Below are 19945 nucleotides of genomic sequence, written 5' to 3'. Positions count from 1 at the left end.
TAAGTTTTTCTTGCTGGATTATTTTTCTCGTGAGATCAGCTGAGGAATAACCCAAACATGCACTCGCTCACTCACTTCCATTACGGTATCGACAGACGACAAAAATACCAACTGTTTTATCAAGGACGTATTTATCCTTTTAATGTCCTTCAGCGAGTTATCCCAGGGTTGAGACCTGTGTTCCAAATATCGTGAGAATCGTTAGAGCCGTTTTCGAGATCCGGTCACATACAGATATATAAACATTCAAACATATAAACAGAAATTGCTCGTTTAATAGTATAGGATATTTTTCATTAAAAAACGACACCCTAGTGCAATGGAATTTTCATATCATAAACCTACTGTGCTCCAAATATCGTGAGAATCGTTAGAGCCGTTTTCAAGATCCGGTAACTTACAGATATATAAACATTCAAACATATAAACAGAAATTGCTCGTTTAATAGTATAGGATATTTTTCATTAAAAAACGACACCCTAGTGCAATGGAATTTTCATATCATAAACCTACTGTGTTCCAAATATCATGCTGAGAATCGTTAGAGCCGTTTTCTAGATCCGGTCATATACAGATATATAAACATCTGAACATATAAAGAGAAATTGCTCGTTTAATTTATAGTATAGGATATTTTTCATTAAAAAACGAAACCCCACATGCATAGAGAATAAAATGTCGATGGCAGAGTAGCGATTCCAGGGTCAAAAGCCAATGACCTTTCTCTACATCTACCGTTTCGTTTCAAAAATATTATGTTTTCTTTGTTCAATAGAAACTGGCCAAACCTGACCTCAGATCTACAGTTCCTAGTGAAGCTAGGCTCCAATGCTGCATCTAGTTTTAGAGCGTGAAATAGAATGCTGTTTGCAACTGATTGGGTATGAAATGTGCGATCATTAAAATAGAAATGACAGAATATTATCTGATATGACTACTAGTTCTTTTCTTACACCGACACTTCTTTTCATACACAGACTAAAGTTTTTTTTTTATTACAGCATGCATCTTGTTCTACAAGAAATATTCTCTTGTACAAAATTATATTATTACTCTTTTACTATGAAGCCCATCATCAATATTGTTTGAACTGGTATCCTTCATGTTGATTGATAAAGAACATGGTGGAAAGTTCACCATGTGCTTATCTGGTGAGAGAACCATTTTAATATTTTATATTACAATGAAAATTAAAACTCAAAGCACCCTTCTAATATATGATACATACAATTGGCCCTAAAAATAGCGAAGTGAACAATATTAGATTGTACGCTATGAAATACATGAATACATACATAAATGTGAGCATTAAATATTATCCAATGTAATTAGATACACATTTATAAATAAAATAGCTTCACTAATATGGGCTATTCTATTTAAATTAATAAAAAAATATAAAACTTGTAGGACCCTTTTTATTCAAAACATTTTTGAAATGTTTCAAAGTTTTTAAAATGTTTTAAATAAAAAGAGTACTACAAGTTTTAAATTGTTTTTATTAACATTCTTGAAATGTTTTAAATAAAAGAGTACTACAAGTTTTAAATTGTTTTTATTAACATTCTCGAAATGTTTTAAAGTTTTTAAAATGTTTTAAATAAAAGAGTACTACAAGTTTTATATTTTTTTTATTAACATTCTTGAAATGTTTTAAAGTTTTTAAAATGTTTTAAATAAGAAGAGTACTACAAGTTTTATATTGTTTTTATTAACATTCTCGAAATGTTTTAAAGTTTTTAAAATGTTTTAAATAAAAGAGTACTACAAGTTTTATATTGTTTTTATTAACATTCTTGAAATGTTTTAAAGTTTTTAAAATGTTTTAAATAAAAGAGTACTACAAGTTTTATATTGTTTTTATTAACATCCATAAATGCATATCTGAATATAACACAGAGAGATGAAGAATGTAATTAGGCTACATTCCTGCGTCCATACAGGTGTAAATTAGAACATAAAAGAATGCGAACCCAGACAAGCATGCAATGAGAGATCATTTTCTTTAGGGACTTCAAACACAACAAAACGAGAAGAAACTCTCATTTCTAGAGTCTTTCTAGGACTTTTAGTGTGAATTAGATTCTACCTTCTTCATTCCTTTAGGCAAAAAGAACGTTGAGGACCTCTGTCTGATGAAATGAATCATATCAATTGATAAGCTTTCGAATAAAGCTCGAGATCCTCTAATAGAATTGGGTTATGTCAATACTGTAGCTACGATAAAAAACTTTTTGGACTTTTCCTTTTGGCAAGGTACTGTCAGAGACTTATAATACAAGTATGTTACAGGTATATTTCCTCTATGGTAGTGTACTTTAAAAGTGCAACTCTTACTTAGATATCATTAGGTAAATTACAAGAATTGTAGGCTAATTATGACAATTCATAAGCAGTCTAATCACACAAACTACAATAATCTATACAATAATAAAGAAAAGAGCTGGCTTATACACACGTACGGGATAGGAAAATTATGTTTAACGCATCATCTCATCTGAAAAATGGACTGATTAACTTGAAATTTTGCATACAGATTCTTAACTAACCGAGGTTGGTTATAGGTCTTTTTTCAATTCTTCAAGATTTCATTACGTCTAGTTTTCAGTTTGTCAAGTTTTTAAGTGAGCATGGGTTATCTGCTAGTGAGAAATAATATTACGGTATTATCAAAACTGTTTTAGAGTGAGATTTCATTGCTCCAGTTGAAAACAAACACTGACATGAACTCTTAAATGATTTGTTACTTCCATTATGATGGATATTTTCTAATCTAGTGGTTGATGAATGTTTGCATAACATTGTGAAAAAGAGAAAATAAATTGGATTTGATCTGACTTTAGAAGTACATTGTGAGAAATAATATTACGGTATTATCAAAACTGTTTTGGAGAGAGATTTCATTGCTCCAGTTGAAAACAAACACTGACATGAACTCTTAAATGATTTGTTACTTCCATTATGATGGATATTTTCTAATCTAGTGGTTGATGAATGTTTGCATAACATTGTGAAAAAGAGAAAATAAATTGGATTTGATCTGACTTTAGAAGTACATTGTGAGAAATAATATTACGGTATTATCAAAACTGTTCTGGAAAGAGATTTCATTGCTCCAGTTGAAAACAAACACTGACATGAACTGTAAACTAATTTTTTACCTACATAATGATAGATATTTTCTAATCTAGCTGTTGATAAACTTTTGCATAACATTGTGAAAAAGAGAAAATGAATTGGACTTGATCTGACTTTATAAGTACAGCATGCGAACAGACATGTAGAGATGAATTATGTAGAGGAGTTTGTTGCTGATGTTTTGAAGCGGACAACAAAAGTAAATTTTACAAAGGTAATCAAGGTAAAAATCTTTGTGAATGTAAAATCATGTTGAAACTCACCGAATATATTTTCGCGCCGGTCGATGCATGCTGGATTCTTTGAACAAACGTACACAAACAGACGAATCCATTATGGCAGATGCTGCATTTCACAGTACAATTGTCGGCGGCGCAGAACAATTGGGGAAACGCGAATATTTTGTTTGTACATTCGATTTGAGTGCGGATTCCGCGAACGAAACGAACTTTCACTGAACCAGGAGCGCGCCGTGCTTTGGCGTTGACTAACGGCCTACTCTTGATCTTGGGACTACACCAGCATCGCTGGTGCGACAACGCTCTGATAACGATAACAGACAACCGGTTCTCTCATCTCTCTCACTCTCACATGTTGGATCTGTTTCATTCACTCACTCTCTCTGTGAAACAATGGGCGAAAATTATCGCGAAACAAAGCCTCACCAGCGGAACTCCATCGAAGGCTTTTTATCCTTTCATTCCGCGTGCACATTTGAATAAACCACGTGTTATTACATGCGATCGCTTCCACCTGATGCATTTACATTCTTTTGTGCTTCAATCGAGCGTGAAACTAAAACAAACCCTCAATAATAGAGTGACGTCAATTGGAAATCCACGGCATTCAATTTGTTTTCATTCGCTTTTTCCCCGTGGAAATATTTATTTTCCAGATGGAGCTTTGTGGAAGAGGTGAAAGAATATTTCTCTTTTTGATTAAATTTTAGCAATATTTGTCATGTCTTTCAAAATTTCACAATACAATCAGGAATGTCTCTCAAATAAGTGCATTTAAAACATCAGTTTTTTCTGATGCACCTTATCACTCTTACGCCTTGTTTTCACTAGTAGAGTTAGTGGTCGAGTAACTGGATACTAACTCTATCGAGCTAACTCTACTCTACTTACTTGGTCGAATAACTGTTTTCACTACAATTGAGAATAGTAGGTAAAGTGTGTTGTCTAGTGAACAGAACTAACCTTAAAATGTCAATCCGGAACATTCATTATCGCCGTTCAGCCAAAAAAGTTTTACAAAAAGCATTGATTTATGCTCAAACTGATAGTTTAATATATTTTTACTTTCCTTGCCCTATTACCAGAGGTAAGGAAAGTATTGCTTTCCGAAAAAAATTAAGGTACCCCAATTTCTAAATTTCTATACGTTTCAAGGTCCCCTGAGTCCGAAAAAGTGGATTTTGGGTATTGGTCTGTATGTGTGTGTGTGTGTGGTGTGTGTGTGTGTGTGTGTGTGTGTGTGTGTGGTGTGTGTGTGTGTGTGTGTGTGTGTGTGTGTGTGTGTGTGTGTGTATGTGCGTCTGTGTACACGATATCTCATTTCCCAATTAACGGAATGACTTGGAATTTGGAACTTAAGGTCCTTACGATATAAGTATCCGACACGAACAATTTCGATCTGATGCAATTCAAAATGGCGGCTGAAATGGCGAAAATGTTGTCAAAAACAGGGTTTTTTGCAATTTTCTCGAAAACGACTCCAACGATTTTGATCAAATTCATACCTAAAATAGTCATCGATAAGCTCTATCAACTGCCACAAGTCCCATATCTGTAAAAATTTCAGGAGCTTCACCCCATCAATGCAGGTAGATTCCCAATTATCAGGCTTCAGATACAATTGAAACGAAAAAAATCAAGTGGAGTAGATTGAGCATGAAAATCTCTACAATTAATGTTCAGTAACATTTTCACCTAAAATTGAAAATAAGCTTTAAATTCGAGAAAATGTGATTATTCAATTGCAAATTATTGTTGATTCTATTAAATCATTCACTATGAAGAGATAGCAGACCTCATGTGTGTCTCCAGCGTTATTGCCCAGTCACCAGCTGGCTCAAATCTTTGAATAGTAGACTTGAGATGCGCGGGAACACTAGCGTCAGGTGATCAATTTTCATAACGGCAAGGAAAGTTGTGTGAGTGCGCCACACCAGATTTTTAAACATATTGATATGTTCTTAAACTTGATAGCCTAAGGCACGACTCTACTCTACTAGTTCGAGACTGTTTTCATTAGCATGGTAGTGGTAGAGTAGAGTGAGAAGCGGTGGTGGGGGAAGGCGAGTGGTAGAGTGTTATCCCACTCTACTCTACTAAAAACTAGTACTCTATCATGACTCTACTCTACCATGAACGTTTCCATTGGGAGAGTTCACAAGATAGTTAGTACTTGCCCAGGGAACTCTTCCACTGACTCTACTAATGAAAACCAGGCTTTAGCGAAAGAAATAGATGAGTCTGACTGAAATAAGAAGTTTGTGCATAAGTGGACTTTCGAGTGGAATAAGAAGTTCCTCTCATTAGAATTAACTTCATTTTTCCAATTTTTGTCTGGAGAATCTTATTAAAAGCGTTATTTGTTCTTGAATCTCGAATATTGATGATATTATCATGTGGAGAGATCAGTGGTCTAGTGGATATACAGGGTGTTTCAGAAGTAGTGTCGAGAATTTTAGGGTATTGTACCTGGATGCTAGGAGACTACAAATGTCATATTTGAAGTGTCCAAAACTCAGCGGTTATCCTTATAGCTGCCATTTTGTTTTTTTCACTTAAAAATTTTTATCTCAAGAACGAAATGTTGTATTGATCTGAAATTTGGCATGAATATTTATGCTATAAAGACTCAACTATAAAAAATAAAAAAAAATTTTTCGTTGAAATTTTTCAAAATGGCGGCCATTTTAAATTTTTGATGGCGAATATCTCGAAAACCGTCCATTTTACAGAAAATTTACAAGAGACAAAAAAGTTAGCAAATTCTTTCACGATTCCAATGATACCTAATTTATTAAGATTGGTCGAAGAATAACAGAGAAATTAATTTTTTTCGTACTGCATGCATGACCACTTTTCACCATTTAAAGATCAATATTAATTTTTTAATTCCAGATGTATTTAAGATGAAGCTTTGAAACTCGGTATGGCTCCATATGGGCAAACAGATGATTTTACAATGGTTTTCAGATGATAATGTTTGTCTTGTAAAAGTATTGTTGTTTCATTAAAAGTAAAGAACCAGATGTAGTGCTTCCTATTTCTTAGTCTCACGTTTCCTAGGTCTTATTTCTATCTCAAATTTCCAGTTTCAATATTTCTTACGTTGCTTCTACACAAATATTTAATTATTGTAATGGAATTTAGTTCGCTGGAGTACACCGATATTCACTTCATGTATGGAGCAGCTCTTGGCAATGCGACCGAAGCAAGAAGAATGTATGCAGCTGCATTTCCAAACCGCCGTCTCCCTTCCGACAAGGTGTTCACAAGAACTCACAATCGGCTGAGAGAAGTTGGTTCATTTGAACGGAACAGGTAATTGCTGGTAGGCCTCGAGCAGTTCGAAATGTTGCTTTTGAAGAGGAAGTATTGCAGAAATTCGATTTCAATCCTAGAACGAGTACGAGAGCAGTTGCAAAGCAAATCAATTCAAGTGCTTCTTCTGTGTGGCGTGTACTAAACAAGGAAAGACTTCACCCCTTCCGCTTTCAAAAGTTCACTCATTGGTTGAACGTGACTATGAGCCAAGAGTAAACTGTGCCTGTTGGTTTCTTCAGCAAGACATTATCCAACCAAATTTTCTAGAAAATGTGTTATTTACCGATGAGTCCAGCTTTACAAGAGAAGGAATCTTCAACTCTCGCAACAGTCACGTCTGGGCCTTAGACAATCCTCATGAGGTCAAAGTGCGTGGTTATCAGCATAGATTTTCGCTGAATGTTTGGACGGGTATCTTAGGTAATCGCGTGATTGGACCATACATTCTTCCTAATCGTCTGAATTCTCCCACGTACATTACTTTTTTAAGAGACATACTACCAGAACTTTTGGAAGATGTGCCTCTTGCAAACAGATATAATATTTGGTTTCAACATGATGGTGCCCCTGCTCATTTCGGAAATGTTGTTACGGACTTTCTGAACATGACCTATCGTCAGCGGTGGATTGGGCGGGGTGGACCAGTACCGTGGCCCGCACGTTCACCTGACCTCAACCCTTTAGATTTTTTTTGGGGCCATATGAAAGACCTTGTTTACAGCACGCCAGTAGAAAACGAAGAAGACCTTGTGGCAAGAGTGGTTGCTGCAGCAGGTGCCATTCAAGATGATGAAAATGCTTTTATAGCAGTTCGACGGTCCATGATTGAAAGGTGCAGACTGTGTAATCAAGTTGAAGGACAGCATTTTGAGCAATTGCTGCATTAGTATCAGTGAACCGATTTGAGTGAAATTAATATTTTTCAATGTAAAATAAAATTTGGAGGAAAGTTATTCTTGTATATTTCTGTAATAAGAACGGTTTTCATGAAATTATAAAAAAATTAATATTGATCTTTAAATGGTGAAAAGTGGTCATGCATGCAGTACGAAAAAAATTGATTTCTCTGTTATTCTTCGACCAATCTTAATAAATTAGGTATCATTGGAATTGTGAAAAAATTTGCTAACTTTTTTGTCTCTTGTAAATTTTCTGTAAAATGGACGGTTTTCGAGATATTCGCCATCAAAAATTTAAAATGGCCGCCATTTTGGAAAATTTCAACGAAAAATTTTTTTTTATTTTTTATAGTTGAGTCTTTATAGCATAAATATTCATGCCAAATTTCAGATCAATACAACATTTCGTTCTTGAGATAAAAATTTTTAAGTGAAAAAAACAAAATGGCAGCTATAAGGATAACCGCTGAGTTTTGGACACTTCAAATATGACATTTGTAGTCTCCTAGCATCCAGGTACAATACCCTAAAATTCTCGACACTACTTCTGAAACACTCTGTATATGCTTGTTGAGCAGTCTAGAGATCCAGGGTTCAAACCCGTTCATCACCAAAAGTTTTCGACCAGGTCACTCTCGAGTTAACGGATGGGCACACTGAACTGTCGGTCCCGGCTGAAGTATGATAGTAGTAAGGCCCATCACGAGTTTAACCCTACAGAGACACACTCTTATTACTTTATGCTAACACAGTAGACACACTGGGGTGTTGAACACCCCAATATAATTTTGCATTTTTCTTTGAAAAATATGAAAAAAACAAGTACTTAGACCATACTTCATCATTTCTTAATCATTTTTGTTCCAAGTGCATACAGAAATCAAAAGTGAAGAACTGCTTATCAATATTTATACTGATTTTAGAAGTACGTATGTTCCGCCCAAGTATTGGACCTCTTAATCCGGTTTGAACGAATGGCTTGATCATTGCCAATTACAACTTCATCAAAAACTCACGTCTTTTCATTTTATTGCTTTGAATCTCAAGTTGTAGATAATCATAGCATTTATTCCAATCTGATCCATCATCCCATACCACATTCGTAGTGACAATACAAGTAAATCTCTGTAATAAAAGTGTTTGATAAAAGTCCTACGTAAAAGACACTCTGGGGTGTTAGACACCCCAAACGAAGAACAAGATGAGCTGGTGACCTTGTAGAATGCTATTACTGACTGGAAGTGGTGGAGAGTAGTTGACAATACTACAAACCTAATTTAGACTGGACATAAATTCCCATCTGTTTGATATTGTCAACTGCAGAACAGAAAAAAAATCCCTGGGGTGTGAAACACCCCAGTGTGTCTCTTTAGTGTTAAATGATAATTGACCGAGCGAAGTGAGGTCCAAGATTCAAGTCGACGGTTTTGCATTTATCTTCATGTTTGAATGTTTAAAATTTTATATGTTTAAATACTTCGCATTTACAGCGAAATGCAGCAATAGATTTTCATGAAATTTGACAGGTATGTTCCTTTTCGAATTTCGCGTCGACGTATACATAAGGTTTTTTAAAATTTTGCATTTTAAGGATAATACAAAAGGAAAAGGAGTTTCCTTCGAACACCAATATTACCGTAAAAATCAGACTATAGAATAAATCATCATAAATCAGCTGTCTAGTGGACTTTTATACTATCCGTTCAAAAACATCGAACATCTTGAAAATGTATCTTTCCATCAACGTTAGTAGACAGTTGTCTACTAACTTTGTCTTTCCATAAGCTGAGGCCATGATTCAAGTTTGGAGTTCGGAGTTATTGATAGAAAACATTTTTCGTTTTTAATATGATGATTAAAATTGCAACAAATATTATTGGAAAGAAATTGATTTCTAAAATCTTGAAAAGTGAGTAATGAAGTTTGTAGGAAATCAGTATTATGGTAGTTTATTTTGTTAATTTCAAAACACCGATTTTCGCCAACACGACAACACAGAATGTTCTCTGATGGGTTGATTGGATTGGCGTATCGACGGCAACCAGACCTGATAACAGCGCTCACAATCACATTCCGGGACGACACGTCACGGTACGATAGGACAGATAGCTCTATGTGTATTTAGGATTTTTTCTATAATTACTTAATAAGTAATTTATCAATTTTAAATGTATAGAAAAAATCCTAAATAATAACTTAATAAGTAATTTATCAATTTTAAATGTATAGAAAAAATCCTAAATAAACATAGAGCTTTCTGTCCTATCGTACCGTGACGTGTCGTCCCGGAAGTGTTTGATGAAACATAACAACAGGTAAATGTAACTTACTGAGCGCGAGGTCTACTGTTCACAGAACTACTAGTTATGTTCAGGTGAGGTGGGACCTTCCCGCAAGTGACTCCCCACCAACTAAGGTGATACAAATTTATTTCATGTTAAAAATACTCAGATTTACTTCATACATTTTATGAATTCTGGTTTTTGCAGTCTTGGAGATGCAGTTTTACTGATGAAGACAACAATGAAGCACCTGGGAGTGTTGTACTCGGGGACTTCGTATGTGAGACTCAGACTGCAGGGTAAAGCTGTCGATCTCCCTATTGAGAAAAAGTATACGGATGCTGGTACTCTCCAATCGATCATTGAGAAAGCTCTGCGCCAGGCGAGAATTTTAGAGGATGAACTTCGATTTCTACACGAGCATGTCAGAAAGGTGAGATGAAATATCACAGGTATGTTCCTTTTCGAATTTCGCGTCGACGTATACATAAGGTTTTTTAAAATTTTGCATTTTAAGGATAATACAAAAGGAAAAGGAGTTTCCTTCGAACACCAATATTACCGTAAAAATCAGACTATAGAATAAATCATCATAAATCAGCTGTCTAGTGGACTTTTATACTATCCGTTCAAAAACATCGAACATCTTGAAAATGTATCTTTCCATCAACGTTAGTAGACAGTTGTCTACTAACTTTGTCTTTCCATAAGCTGAGGCCATGATTCAAGTTTGGAGTTCGGAGTTATTGATAGAAAACATTTTTCGTTTTTAATATGATGATTAAAATTGCAACAAATATTATTGGAAAGAAATTGATTTCTAAAATCTTGAAAAGTGAGTAATGAAGTTTGTAGGAAATCAGTATTATGGTAGTTTATTTTGTTAATTTCAAAACACCGATTTTCGCCAACACGACAACACAGAATGTTCTCTGATGGGTTGATTGGATTGGCGTATCGACGGCAACCAGACCTGATAACAGCGCTCACAATCACATTCCGGGACGACACGTCACGGTACGATAGGACAGATAGCTCTATGTGTATTTAGGATTTTTTCTATAATTACTTAATAAGTAATTTATCAATTTTAAATGTATAGAAAAAATCCTAAATAATAACTTAATAAGTAATTATCAATTTTAAATGTATAGAAAAAATCCTAAATAAACATAGAGCTTTCTGTCCTATCGTACCGTGACGTGTCGTCCCGGAAGTGTTTGATGAAACATAACAACAGGTAAATGTAACTTACTGAGCGCGAGGTCTACTGTTCACAGAACTACTAGTTATGTTCAGGTGAGGTGGGACCTTCCCGCAAGTGACTCCCCACCAACTAAGGTGATACAAATTTATTTCATGTTAAAAATACTCAGATTTACTTCATACATTTTATGAATTCTGGTTTTTGCAGTCTTGGAGATGCAGTTTTACTGATGAAGACAACAATGAAGCACCTGGGAGTGTTGTACTCGGGGACTTCGTATGTGAGACTCAGACTGCAGGGTAAAGCTGTCGATCTCCCTATTGAGAAAAAGTATACGGATGCTGGTACTCTCCAATCGATCATTGAGAAAGCTCTGCGCCAGGCGAGAATTTTAGAGGATGAACTTCGATTTCTACACGAGCATGTCAGAAAGGTGAGATGAAATATCACATATAAAATCTCATACTTTTCTCTATCAAGTGAGTTTTAGTTGTGCTAAATGACTCACCGGAACTCAAAGGTGGTCTTGTCAGAGAGAGAAGAGAGAGATATTGAGATTACTTCATTCACTAAAATGAGAGTTAAATCTTCAGTATGCCAAGTCTATAATAAAAGAAAATTTCTGAAGCTTGGGATTACTTCATTCACTAAAATAAGAGTTGAATCTTCAGTATGCCAAGTCTATAAAAGAAGAAAATTTTTGAAGCTTTGTGCTCGTATTTAATAAACCAATTTCCAATTCACTTGTACTCGTAGTATGAAAAATATGGTTGCTTAGGGTATTTAGGAGTGATATAATTCTGTATCCTACAGCACCTCTAGGCTAAGTTCAGGATCTAGCAATTATTTGTCGGAGACCTTGGCAGAGAAAAAGACAATTATTAACAAATGTCTTTCAACGTTTTGTGTCTTGGATAATTGCAACACTGTAGTTTTCTACAAGACACAATAGTGCATTGCTCGTTACTTTCTGAGGAGAATAATATTAACATTTATTTTGAAATTTGACAATATTTCCTACAGCTGTAAAGGAGGGGTACAATACATGTATATTGCATACAAAGGGTAACATTTCAACAATATAAATGTAATGTGAAGTTTTAACAATGTAAATGTTACATAACATTTCAATAATGTAAATGTACTGTAATGTAACTATGTAAGAAGCTAACCAAAGATTGAATTACTAAGTTTGCCAGATATTGATAATGAATAGAATAGAATACATGTATATTGTATACAAGGGGCACATGTATGAGATGTAACATTTTAACAATATAAATGAAATATAACATTTTAACAATATAAATGTACTGTAATGTTTTAACAATGTAAATGTACTGTAATTTAACTATGTAAGAAGCTAACCAAAGATTAAATTACTAAGTTTGCCAGATATTGATAATGAATAGAATAGAATAGATTGATTGCCTTTATTTTTCCTAGAAAGCGAAGTTAGGGCGCAGTCAGCCCTCTCTTACACTCCACTCTCTATTACACAATATAGCAATACAAAAAAATACAAATAATATGATTAAGAAGAAAAATATTCCGAACAATATGAAGAAACAAACAATATAATAATAATAATGATAATAATAATAATAACTGATGAGAATCTTGTGAGTACCATTGCTGAAAAGAAAAGATAATACCAGCCCCTGTCAGCTGAACTTAAAGATATGTATAAATTAAGGAAGGTGGTAATAATTTCTATAGTAGTGTCTGCCAATGGACTGGTCACAAAAAAAATGGAGACAAGCAATGGAACAACTGCAGTTGGAGAACTGGCATATTATAAGAATTATGCAGAAAGCAGCAGTTCTTGGTACAACTAATATTGTACGCAAGTTTCTAAGCCTCTGATCTGGAAAAGAGTGAATGAGTCTCTGCATTGAATTGCAACTATTTTAGTCTTGAGATCAGAATTAATCTCCGGCTACTTAGTTATTAAGACAAAAAATATTTTTCAATAATAATAATAATAATTCCTTTCCTTTTTCCTTCGTCCTGGTACCCCCAGAAGAAGGGAGTTTATTATAGAAAATATAACAAACAAAAATGAAAAATACACTTATAAAAAGAAGTCTTACAAACAAAACAAATGAAGAATAATAAAAAAAGCAAGAATGACAAAAGATAAGAAGATTCCTTTTCAGTGGAAAATTTCAAATTTTATAAACCAGACAAATTATAAATTCTCCAAAACCTTCTAAAGAAGGTTTGACTGGAGGAGTCAAGTTTTACATTATATTAAAAAAAACTATAGAAATAGTACATTGATATAATCAATCAGTGTTCCCAAAATAATAATTTTCAATTCAAATCATATCAAAACCTAACCTAACCTATCAAAACCTTAATAATAATAATAATAATAATAATAATAATAATAATAATAATAATAATAATAATAATAATAATAATAATAATAATATAATAATAATAAATAATGGTATAACAACCGAAACTGGTATCTCGATTTCGAGTTGATATGTAGTTTGATAATATGAAGTTTTTTTATTCAGTATAGATTCGGTAACTGTAAACCGCAATACACCTTCACAACTAATCAGAAAGTGAAAATTTAAAATTCTAGAATCTATTTACTTTGTCCATTACATCCTATAGTATTGTAAGCTAAGGTGCTTTCCTCCATAGAGTATAGCATACCTAATCAACAGAACAATTAACATAATAAGTTGTCGTGGAATTAGAATAGTCGAGTGTTTGAAGAGATGCTGGGAGATTTTAAAAATAATGAATGTGAATGTATCCAAGGTCAGCGCCAAAACATGATACTCTACATAGATAGGACCTTGACAGTCAAGTCTTTCTAAAGGTACATTTTATGCTAGATTTTAAAATAGTTATAGTTTCACGTTGTACGTAAAAGAGAGATGAAACACCTATTGTATGTATCCTTGGCCTTGCAGTTCTCTACGTTTTTGTAAAAAAGCACAACATAGGCTAAGAAGACGAATAAAAATGGAAAAGCAGTTTCTTTTCTTCACTATTCTCAATAATTCTTCATCACCTGTGAAATAGATGGAATGGAATCATCCAATTTTTCCAAATTCATTTCAATGTTTCAAATATGATACTTTAAAATGGAGGTAGTCTGCTATTAAATACTTTTGCGAGACCTCAAATGAATATGAATGGTAGAGCCAATTGAAAGAGCGTTAGTGAGACTCAAGGCTAAAATTATTTTCCGTCTATTTGTCATGTGTGTATGTTCTATAATAACTTTCAAACGCTTTGGTTAATCAGCTTCAAAATGTAAAGCTTTGCGTTTCTTAAGATTTTATCAGATTTGCCAAGTAGACTTGTATAAAAGGTTGGATAAGAATGAGAGTTTAGTTGTGAGTTTTCTACAAAATTTCTATCTCAACTGAAAAAACTCAAATACAATCCATTACACTGAATGGTATTGAAAATTAATATTAGTATTTTCATATAATGTATTTTCATCAGTAGTATTTCATTAGTATTTTCATCATTAGTATTATAACTCAGGGTATTAAATTTGAGTGAGTCTGCCGGTTTGTACCACAATAGAAAAATTTTGATTACTAAGAAAATAGTCCGATGGAATTTGGAACAGATGAGTGCAACGTTGCCAAATAATAGTTGATTAACGTTGTCCACAGTTGATTATAAATGATATACTATAGTAGTTCTTTGAACAGTAGGCCTCGTGCTCAGTAACTTACATTGACCTGTTGTTATGTTTTCTCAAAAAACTTTAAATAATTTATCAATTTATAATGTCTAGAAAAAATCCTAAAAAAAACATAGAGCTTTCTGTCCTATGGTACCGTGACGTGTCGTCCCGAAATTAGGGATGGGTATCGAAAGACAAAACATCGATGTTTTGAACATCGATGTTTTTGTCATCCTAACATCGATAAGTGAAAAACATCGAACAGTAAACATCGATGTTTTTAAACATCGTTTAACGCCCTACGTTTTTATGGATGATACTATTAATCCAGTCAATATAGACAAAAAAAAGGAGGTGTGCTTGCAATTTATATTGTAGTTCTGATTTTTTAATATATTATTTGGGTACATAAGAGAAGTCCAGAACCAATTTCTTCATGCAAGATTTCCTTGTGCTAGATACAAGATAGCCCAAAAACCTCGTATTTTCGGCTCATTTTCCAGTTTTCAGCTATTTCTGCCAAATCTCTTCCAGATTATATAATTCTGAAAAAAATGAGATCACTCGGAACTCTCTATCTCCAATGAGTACTTTGTTATAATTTTTCAAAAATGAGTAAAATTTGAAGAAAAAATCAATTTTGATGAATTTTAGTTTTTAATCAACAATATCTTCCGATTGTTACAATTTAGATGTATATTCCAAAATCCCTCTAGGCGTATTTTTGTGCTATACAATCTGACATCAGGTAGAGCGCTCTATGTCATATAGATTTCCAGGTACACCTGACAACAATGCTACTTGTATTGTGAAAAACACCTAATTTTCAGCTTCAACCATCATCACCATCTACTTTGTCCTCACATTGATATTTCGCACAATGCCATAAGTTTATGGGTAAGAATCACCCGTTAGATGCACTTCATTTCAGTATTTCCTAGTAGAGGCACGCCTCAGTAGAGGACACCTCAAGGATCAAAATTTCAAACACTTATAATTTACTTTTGACACAATGCTCAGATTTCATCGTACTACACTTAATTCTTCTCGGCTCGCCAAGGCGGTTCAAAATCATGCATCAACAGTCAAATTCGGTCAAAAAATAGAAAATTTATTGTTGAGTGTAGGCACTTCATATTCAATACATAAGAAATGGCCAATTTCTATATTCAAAGCTATGTATCTCGGTAACCCCTAACTATAAAAATTATTACATGATCTTGAAATGTACAATAGAATTTTCTATTTAATCCGCTGTAAACAATTCATGAAAGAATATGTTCGTAAAGTGAGATTTGATTGTTGAAAAAAATCCGTAAATTGTAGATATTTTTCTCATATTAACGGTTTTGGCAGATCTATGATAGCGAAAAGTGATTCAAGATGGATTTTAGGCAACTGAGCTCGTAGAGGATGAATTTATCTACAATTTGTAATCAACCGTAAGTTTCTATGATGTATCAGACTCGTTTTAGAAACTCTTGATCAACAGTAAAATTACGAAAAAATGTAAAAACTGAAATCGCCATTTTTAAAATCTTAACTTCCAAATTGTTTTGGAATAGAAAGTATTATTTATTGTAGTGGGTAGAGGGGGACAATTTTCACATTCTCACTAGATTTGGAAATTTTATCAGAATTATTTCACAAGACATGCAACTTTGAATATAGAAATTGGCCATTTTTTATATATTGGAATATGGGCTTAAGCACACTCAATGATAAATTTTCCATTTTTCGACCGAATTCGACTTATTATGCATGAATTTGAACCGCCGTGACGAACCGAGAAGGATGAAGTGTATGTAGTTCGATGAAATCTGAGCATTGTGTCAAAAGTTGTGTTTGAAATTTTGATCCTTGAGGTGTCCTTAAGCGCGCCTCTCCACTAGGAAATACTGAAATGAAGTGTATCTTACGGGTGATTCTCATAGAACATAATCTCAAGAACTTATGTCGTTGTGCGAAATATCAATGTGAGGACAATGTAGTTGGTGATGATGCTTGAAGCTGAAAATTAGGTGTTTTGACACGGGCCACAGAAGTAATGTAAATCTTCAAGAGTATCAAACAGTCTCACATAAAAATACAGAGAGCCTGATTGAAAAATAAAAATAGCAATCTGCAGGAAATCAAAACTTATGCGAGATCTTTCACAAGAGTGATCTATATTCACAAAAAACACTAAACATAATACTACACTAAATAATATGATAGAGATAATGATTGTGATTCTGTTACTATTGCTTATTGCTTTCAAGATAATCCTCTTCAAACAAAAAAAACTTGTATCAAATTAAAAAATTAGAATTGTTTTTACTTTTTAGTTGGGAAAAACATCGGATGACCGATGTCTAGGTAAAACCATCGATAAGTGAAAAACATCGAACAGTAAACATCGATGTTAAAAACATCGATGTTTTTAAACATCGATGTATCGATACCCATCCCTACCCGAAATGTGAGTGTGAGCGCTGATAAGTCTGGCTGCCGTCGCCAATCCAATCAACCCATCAGAGAACATTCTGTGTTGTCGTGTTGGCGAAAAATCGGTGTGTTGAAATTAACAAAATAAACTACCATAATGCTGATTTCCTACAAACTTCATTTCTCACTTTTCATGATTTTAGAAATCAATTTCTTTTCAATAATATTTGTTGCAATTTTAATCATCAGATTGGAAAATAAAAATTAAAAAAAATGTTTTCTATCAATAACTCTAAACTCCAAACTAGAATTATGGCCTCAGCTTATGGTAAGACAAAGTTAGTAGACAACTGTCAACTAACGTTCATGGAAAGATACATTTTCAAGACGTTCGATGTTTTTAAAACGGGTAGTATTATAGTCCACTAGACAGCTGATTTATGATGAATTATTCTATAGTCTGATTTTTACGATAATATTGGTGTTCGAAGGAAACTCCTTTTCCTTTTGTATTATCCTTAAAATGTAAAATTTTAAAAAACCTTATGTATAAGTCGACGCGAAATTCAAAAAGGAACATACCTGTCAAATTTCATGAAAATCTATTGCTGCGTTTCGCTGTAAATGCGCAACATATAAACATTTAAACATATAAACATTTGAACATTTAAACATAAAGGGAAATGCCAAACCATCGACTTGAATCTTGGACCTCACTCCGTTCGGTCAATAATTAATTTATTTATGAATAATACACCTGACGAATTGACAACGTCTTTTGGTGCGGTGTGCAGGGGGTAAGGAGGTACTCACGTACTCAGCCGTTAGAGTTTCCATCGGACTATTTTCGAGCGGTTGACTACAGAAGTTGACTAAGTTTGAATCTCATAAACACAGCTATTACGGTACAAGTTTCGATAGTGTATCACAGAACCTGTATTCCACAGTAGAACTATAGTGAGGTCCACGTTATAATGGCAGTGTTTGATCAGCAATGGTATTGCTATCCTTGTCTATCATTCAACAAAGCGGATAGCGCTACCTCTTTCTTGCTTTGCTCTGTTGCCAGATCGTCTTTTAACAATGTAGAATTGATAATTAGCCTAATTAACAAAATATTTCATCTTAATATTATGAAAAATAAGATTTCTTGCTTACAAAAATATAATTGATTATTTTAAACGAGAATGAACCGTTTATATTACATCAATAAACCTGTATCAGCTACCGTCTATAGAAGGCGTTGACAAGATAGAAGATCGGCAACGTTTTTCTTCTATCTTTCTCCACTGCCATTATACGTGGACCTCACGATGGATATTTCTCAAGAAATTACTAAACGGATACTGAATGGCAGTCTATTTTGACTGTGTTTTAAAAGATATGTTGTAGTTTCTCCTTTTGATGAACGACTATAACAGAGTGTGAACAATATATTTAGATTTATACAGTGAAGATTTATAAAGCACACAATTGAACCTCCTATTCATATTTGCTGATTTATTCAAACCCCAAGATTTTCTTTTTCCGCTGTTACTACTTGGGCGAGGTCCTCGTTATAATGGCACTGCAGAAAGAAAGGAGAACAGCGTTGCTGAGCCCCTGTCTTGTCAATGCCTTCTACAGACGGTAGCTGATACAGGTTTATTGATGTAATATTAACAACTGTTCATTCTCGTTTAAAAATAATTATATTTTTGAATTATTTCATAATGAATTTTCATAATAATTAAGATGAAATATTTTGTTGATTAATTATTATTCTAAATAGTTAAAAGACGATCTGGCAACAGAGTAAAGCGAGAAAGAGATAGGGCTATCCGCTTTGTTGAATGATAGACAAGGATAGCATTACCAATCAAACACTGACATTATAACGTGGTCCTCACTATAGAATATCTTCACAAGTTGAATATATTGTAGTTTTTTCTTTCTTCCATTATAACTGTAATTTTTCTTCTATAAAATAGTGAGTTGAGATCAATAGGCCACCAGGACTACTAAAAACAAACCATGAAATAATTGCAATAATTAAATAAGAAAACTACTTGACACACTAGAGCTTTATCTATTGGTTCAATTCTCTAATTGAAGTGAACTGTCTTCATTCAACTTTCAGTGTTGTTTTGAAGGTGATGTGGTAGTCTAATGCATCCATAATGAATAAAAACAATTTGTTATTGTCAAAACCACTACTGGTTCATTAGAGCAATTCGAGATACTTTATTGAAAGGAAAAGAAAAAGAAAATACAATATTACATAAGTGAATCAATACAATTTTTAACATTGAAAGCCCTTAAGGTATTCCTGTGTATTGGGCATTATCAATACATATAATTGGGCATACTTGTTTCGGTTGTTACACCATCAATCCTAGTCCAGTGGTTTTGGCAATATCAAGTTCTTTCCATCAATATGAATATTTATTAAAACATCACAGAAAACTTTATAAGAAATCTTTAATTTTTTATCGAATAAGACCTGTTAGTACAGGAATCCCAATTGAAATTACAATTTATTGTTTCTCTTTTCAGCTAAGTGAAAATGACCGGATTATTCCAGCTGATGTGATAGTAGAAAAGAGGACGCCCAACTACCTCAGGTGGACATCAGTTGTTCTAGTATCAGCAATTGTACTCCTAGCATATAGACAAAGATTCAGCATTTACAACTTCTCCACAATACATTAGATCCTAAAATGTTTATAATCATTTTTCTAGAGATGTATACATTGTTATCAATAATAAATCTTAAACAAAATAA

At 33.6% G+C, this 19945-nt stretch overlaps 2 protein-coding genes across 8 annotated transcripts in view; one reads left to right on the top strand and one right to left on the bottom strand.

Moving 5' to 3' along the window:
- LOC111046310 (solute carrier family 41 member 1) overlaps nt 1-3626 on the bottom strand; it is a 179392-nt gene extending 175766 nt beyond the window's left edge. Inside the window, exon 1 of one of the 3 annotated variants that reach the window (XM_039442880.1) lies at nt 3403-3626. In XM_039442880.1, the coding sequence (XP_039298814.1) occupies nt 3403-3473 (71 nt within the window). In that variant the 5' untranslated portion in view covers nt 3474-3626. The remainder of the gene's footprint in view (nt 1-3402) is intronic. The other 2 variants (XM_039442878.1, XM_039442881.1) reach the window with 2 other exon arrangements.
- LOC111046306 (ankyrin repeat, SAM and basic leucine zipper domain-containing protein 1) overlaps nt 1-19945 on the top strand; it is a 118266-nt gene extending 98321 nt beyond the window's left edge. For all 5 annotated transcript variants that reach the window (XM_039442886.1, XM_039442884.1, XM_039442887.1 and 2 more), the window contains 2 exons: nt 10088-10313; nt 19717-19945. In XM_039442886.1, coding sequence (XP_039298820.1) covers nt 10088-10313; nt 19717-19872 — 382 coding nt within the window. In that variant the 3' untranslated portion in view covers nt 19873-19945. The remainder of the gene's footprint in view (nt 1-10087; nt 10314-19716) is intronic.

Source organism: Nilaparvata lugens, chromosome X (assembly GCF_014356525.2).
Source record: "Nilaparvata lugens isolate BPH chromosome X, ASM1435652v1, whole genome shotgun sequence".
NCBI lineage: Eukaryota > Metazoa > Arthropoda > Insecta > Hemiptera > Delphacidae > Nilaparvata > Nilaparvata lugens.
This window is presented reverse-complemented; position numbering and strand designations above follow the sequence as displayed.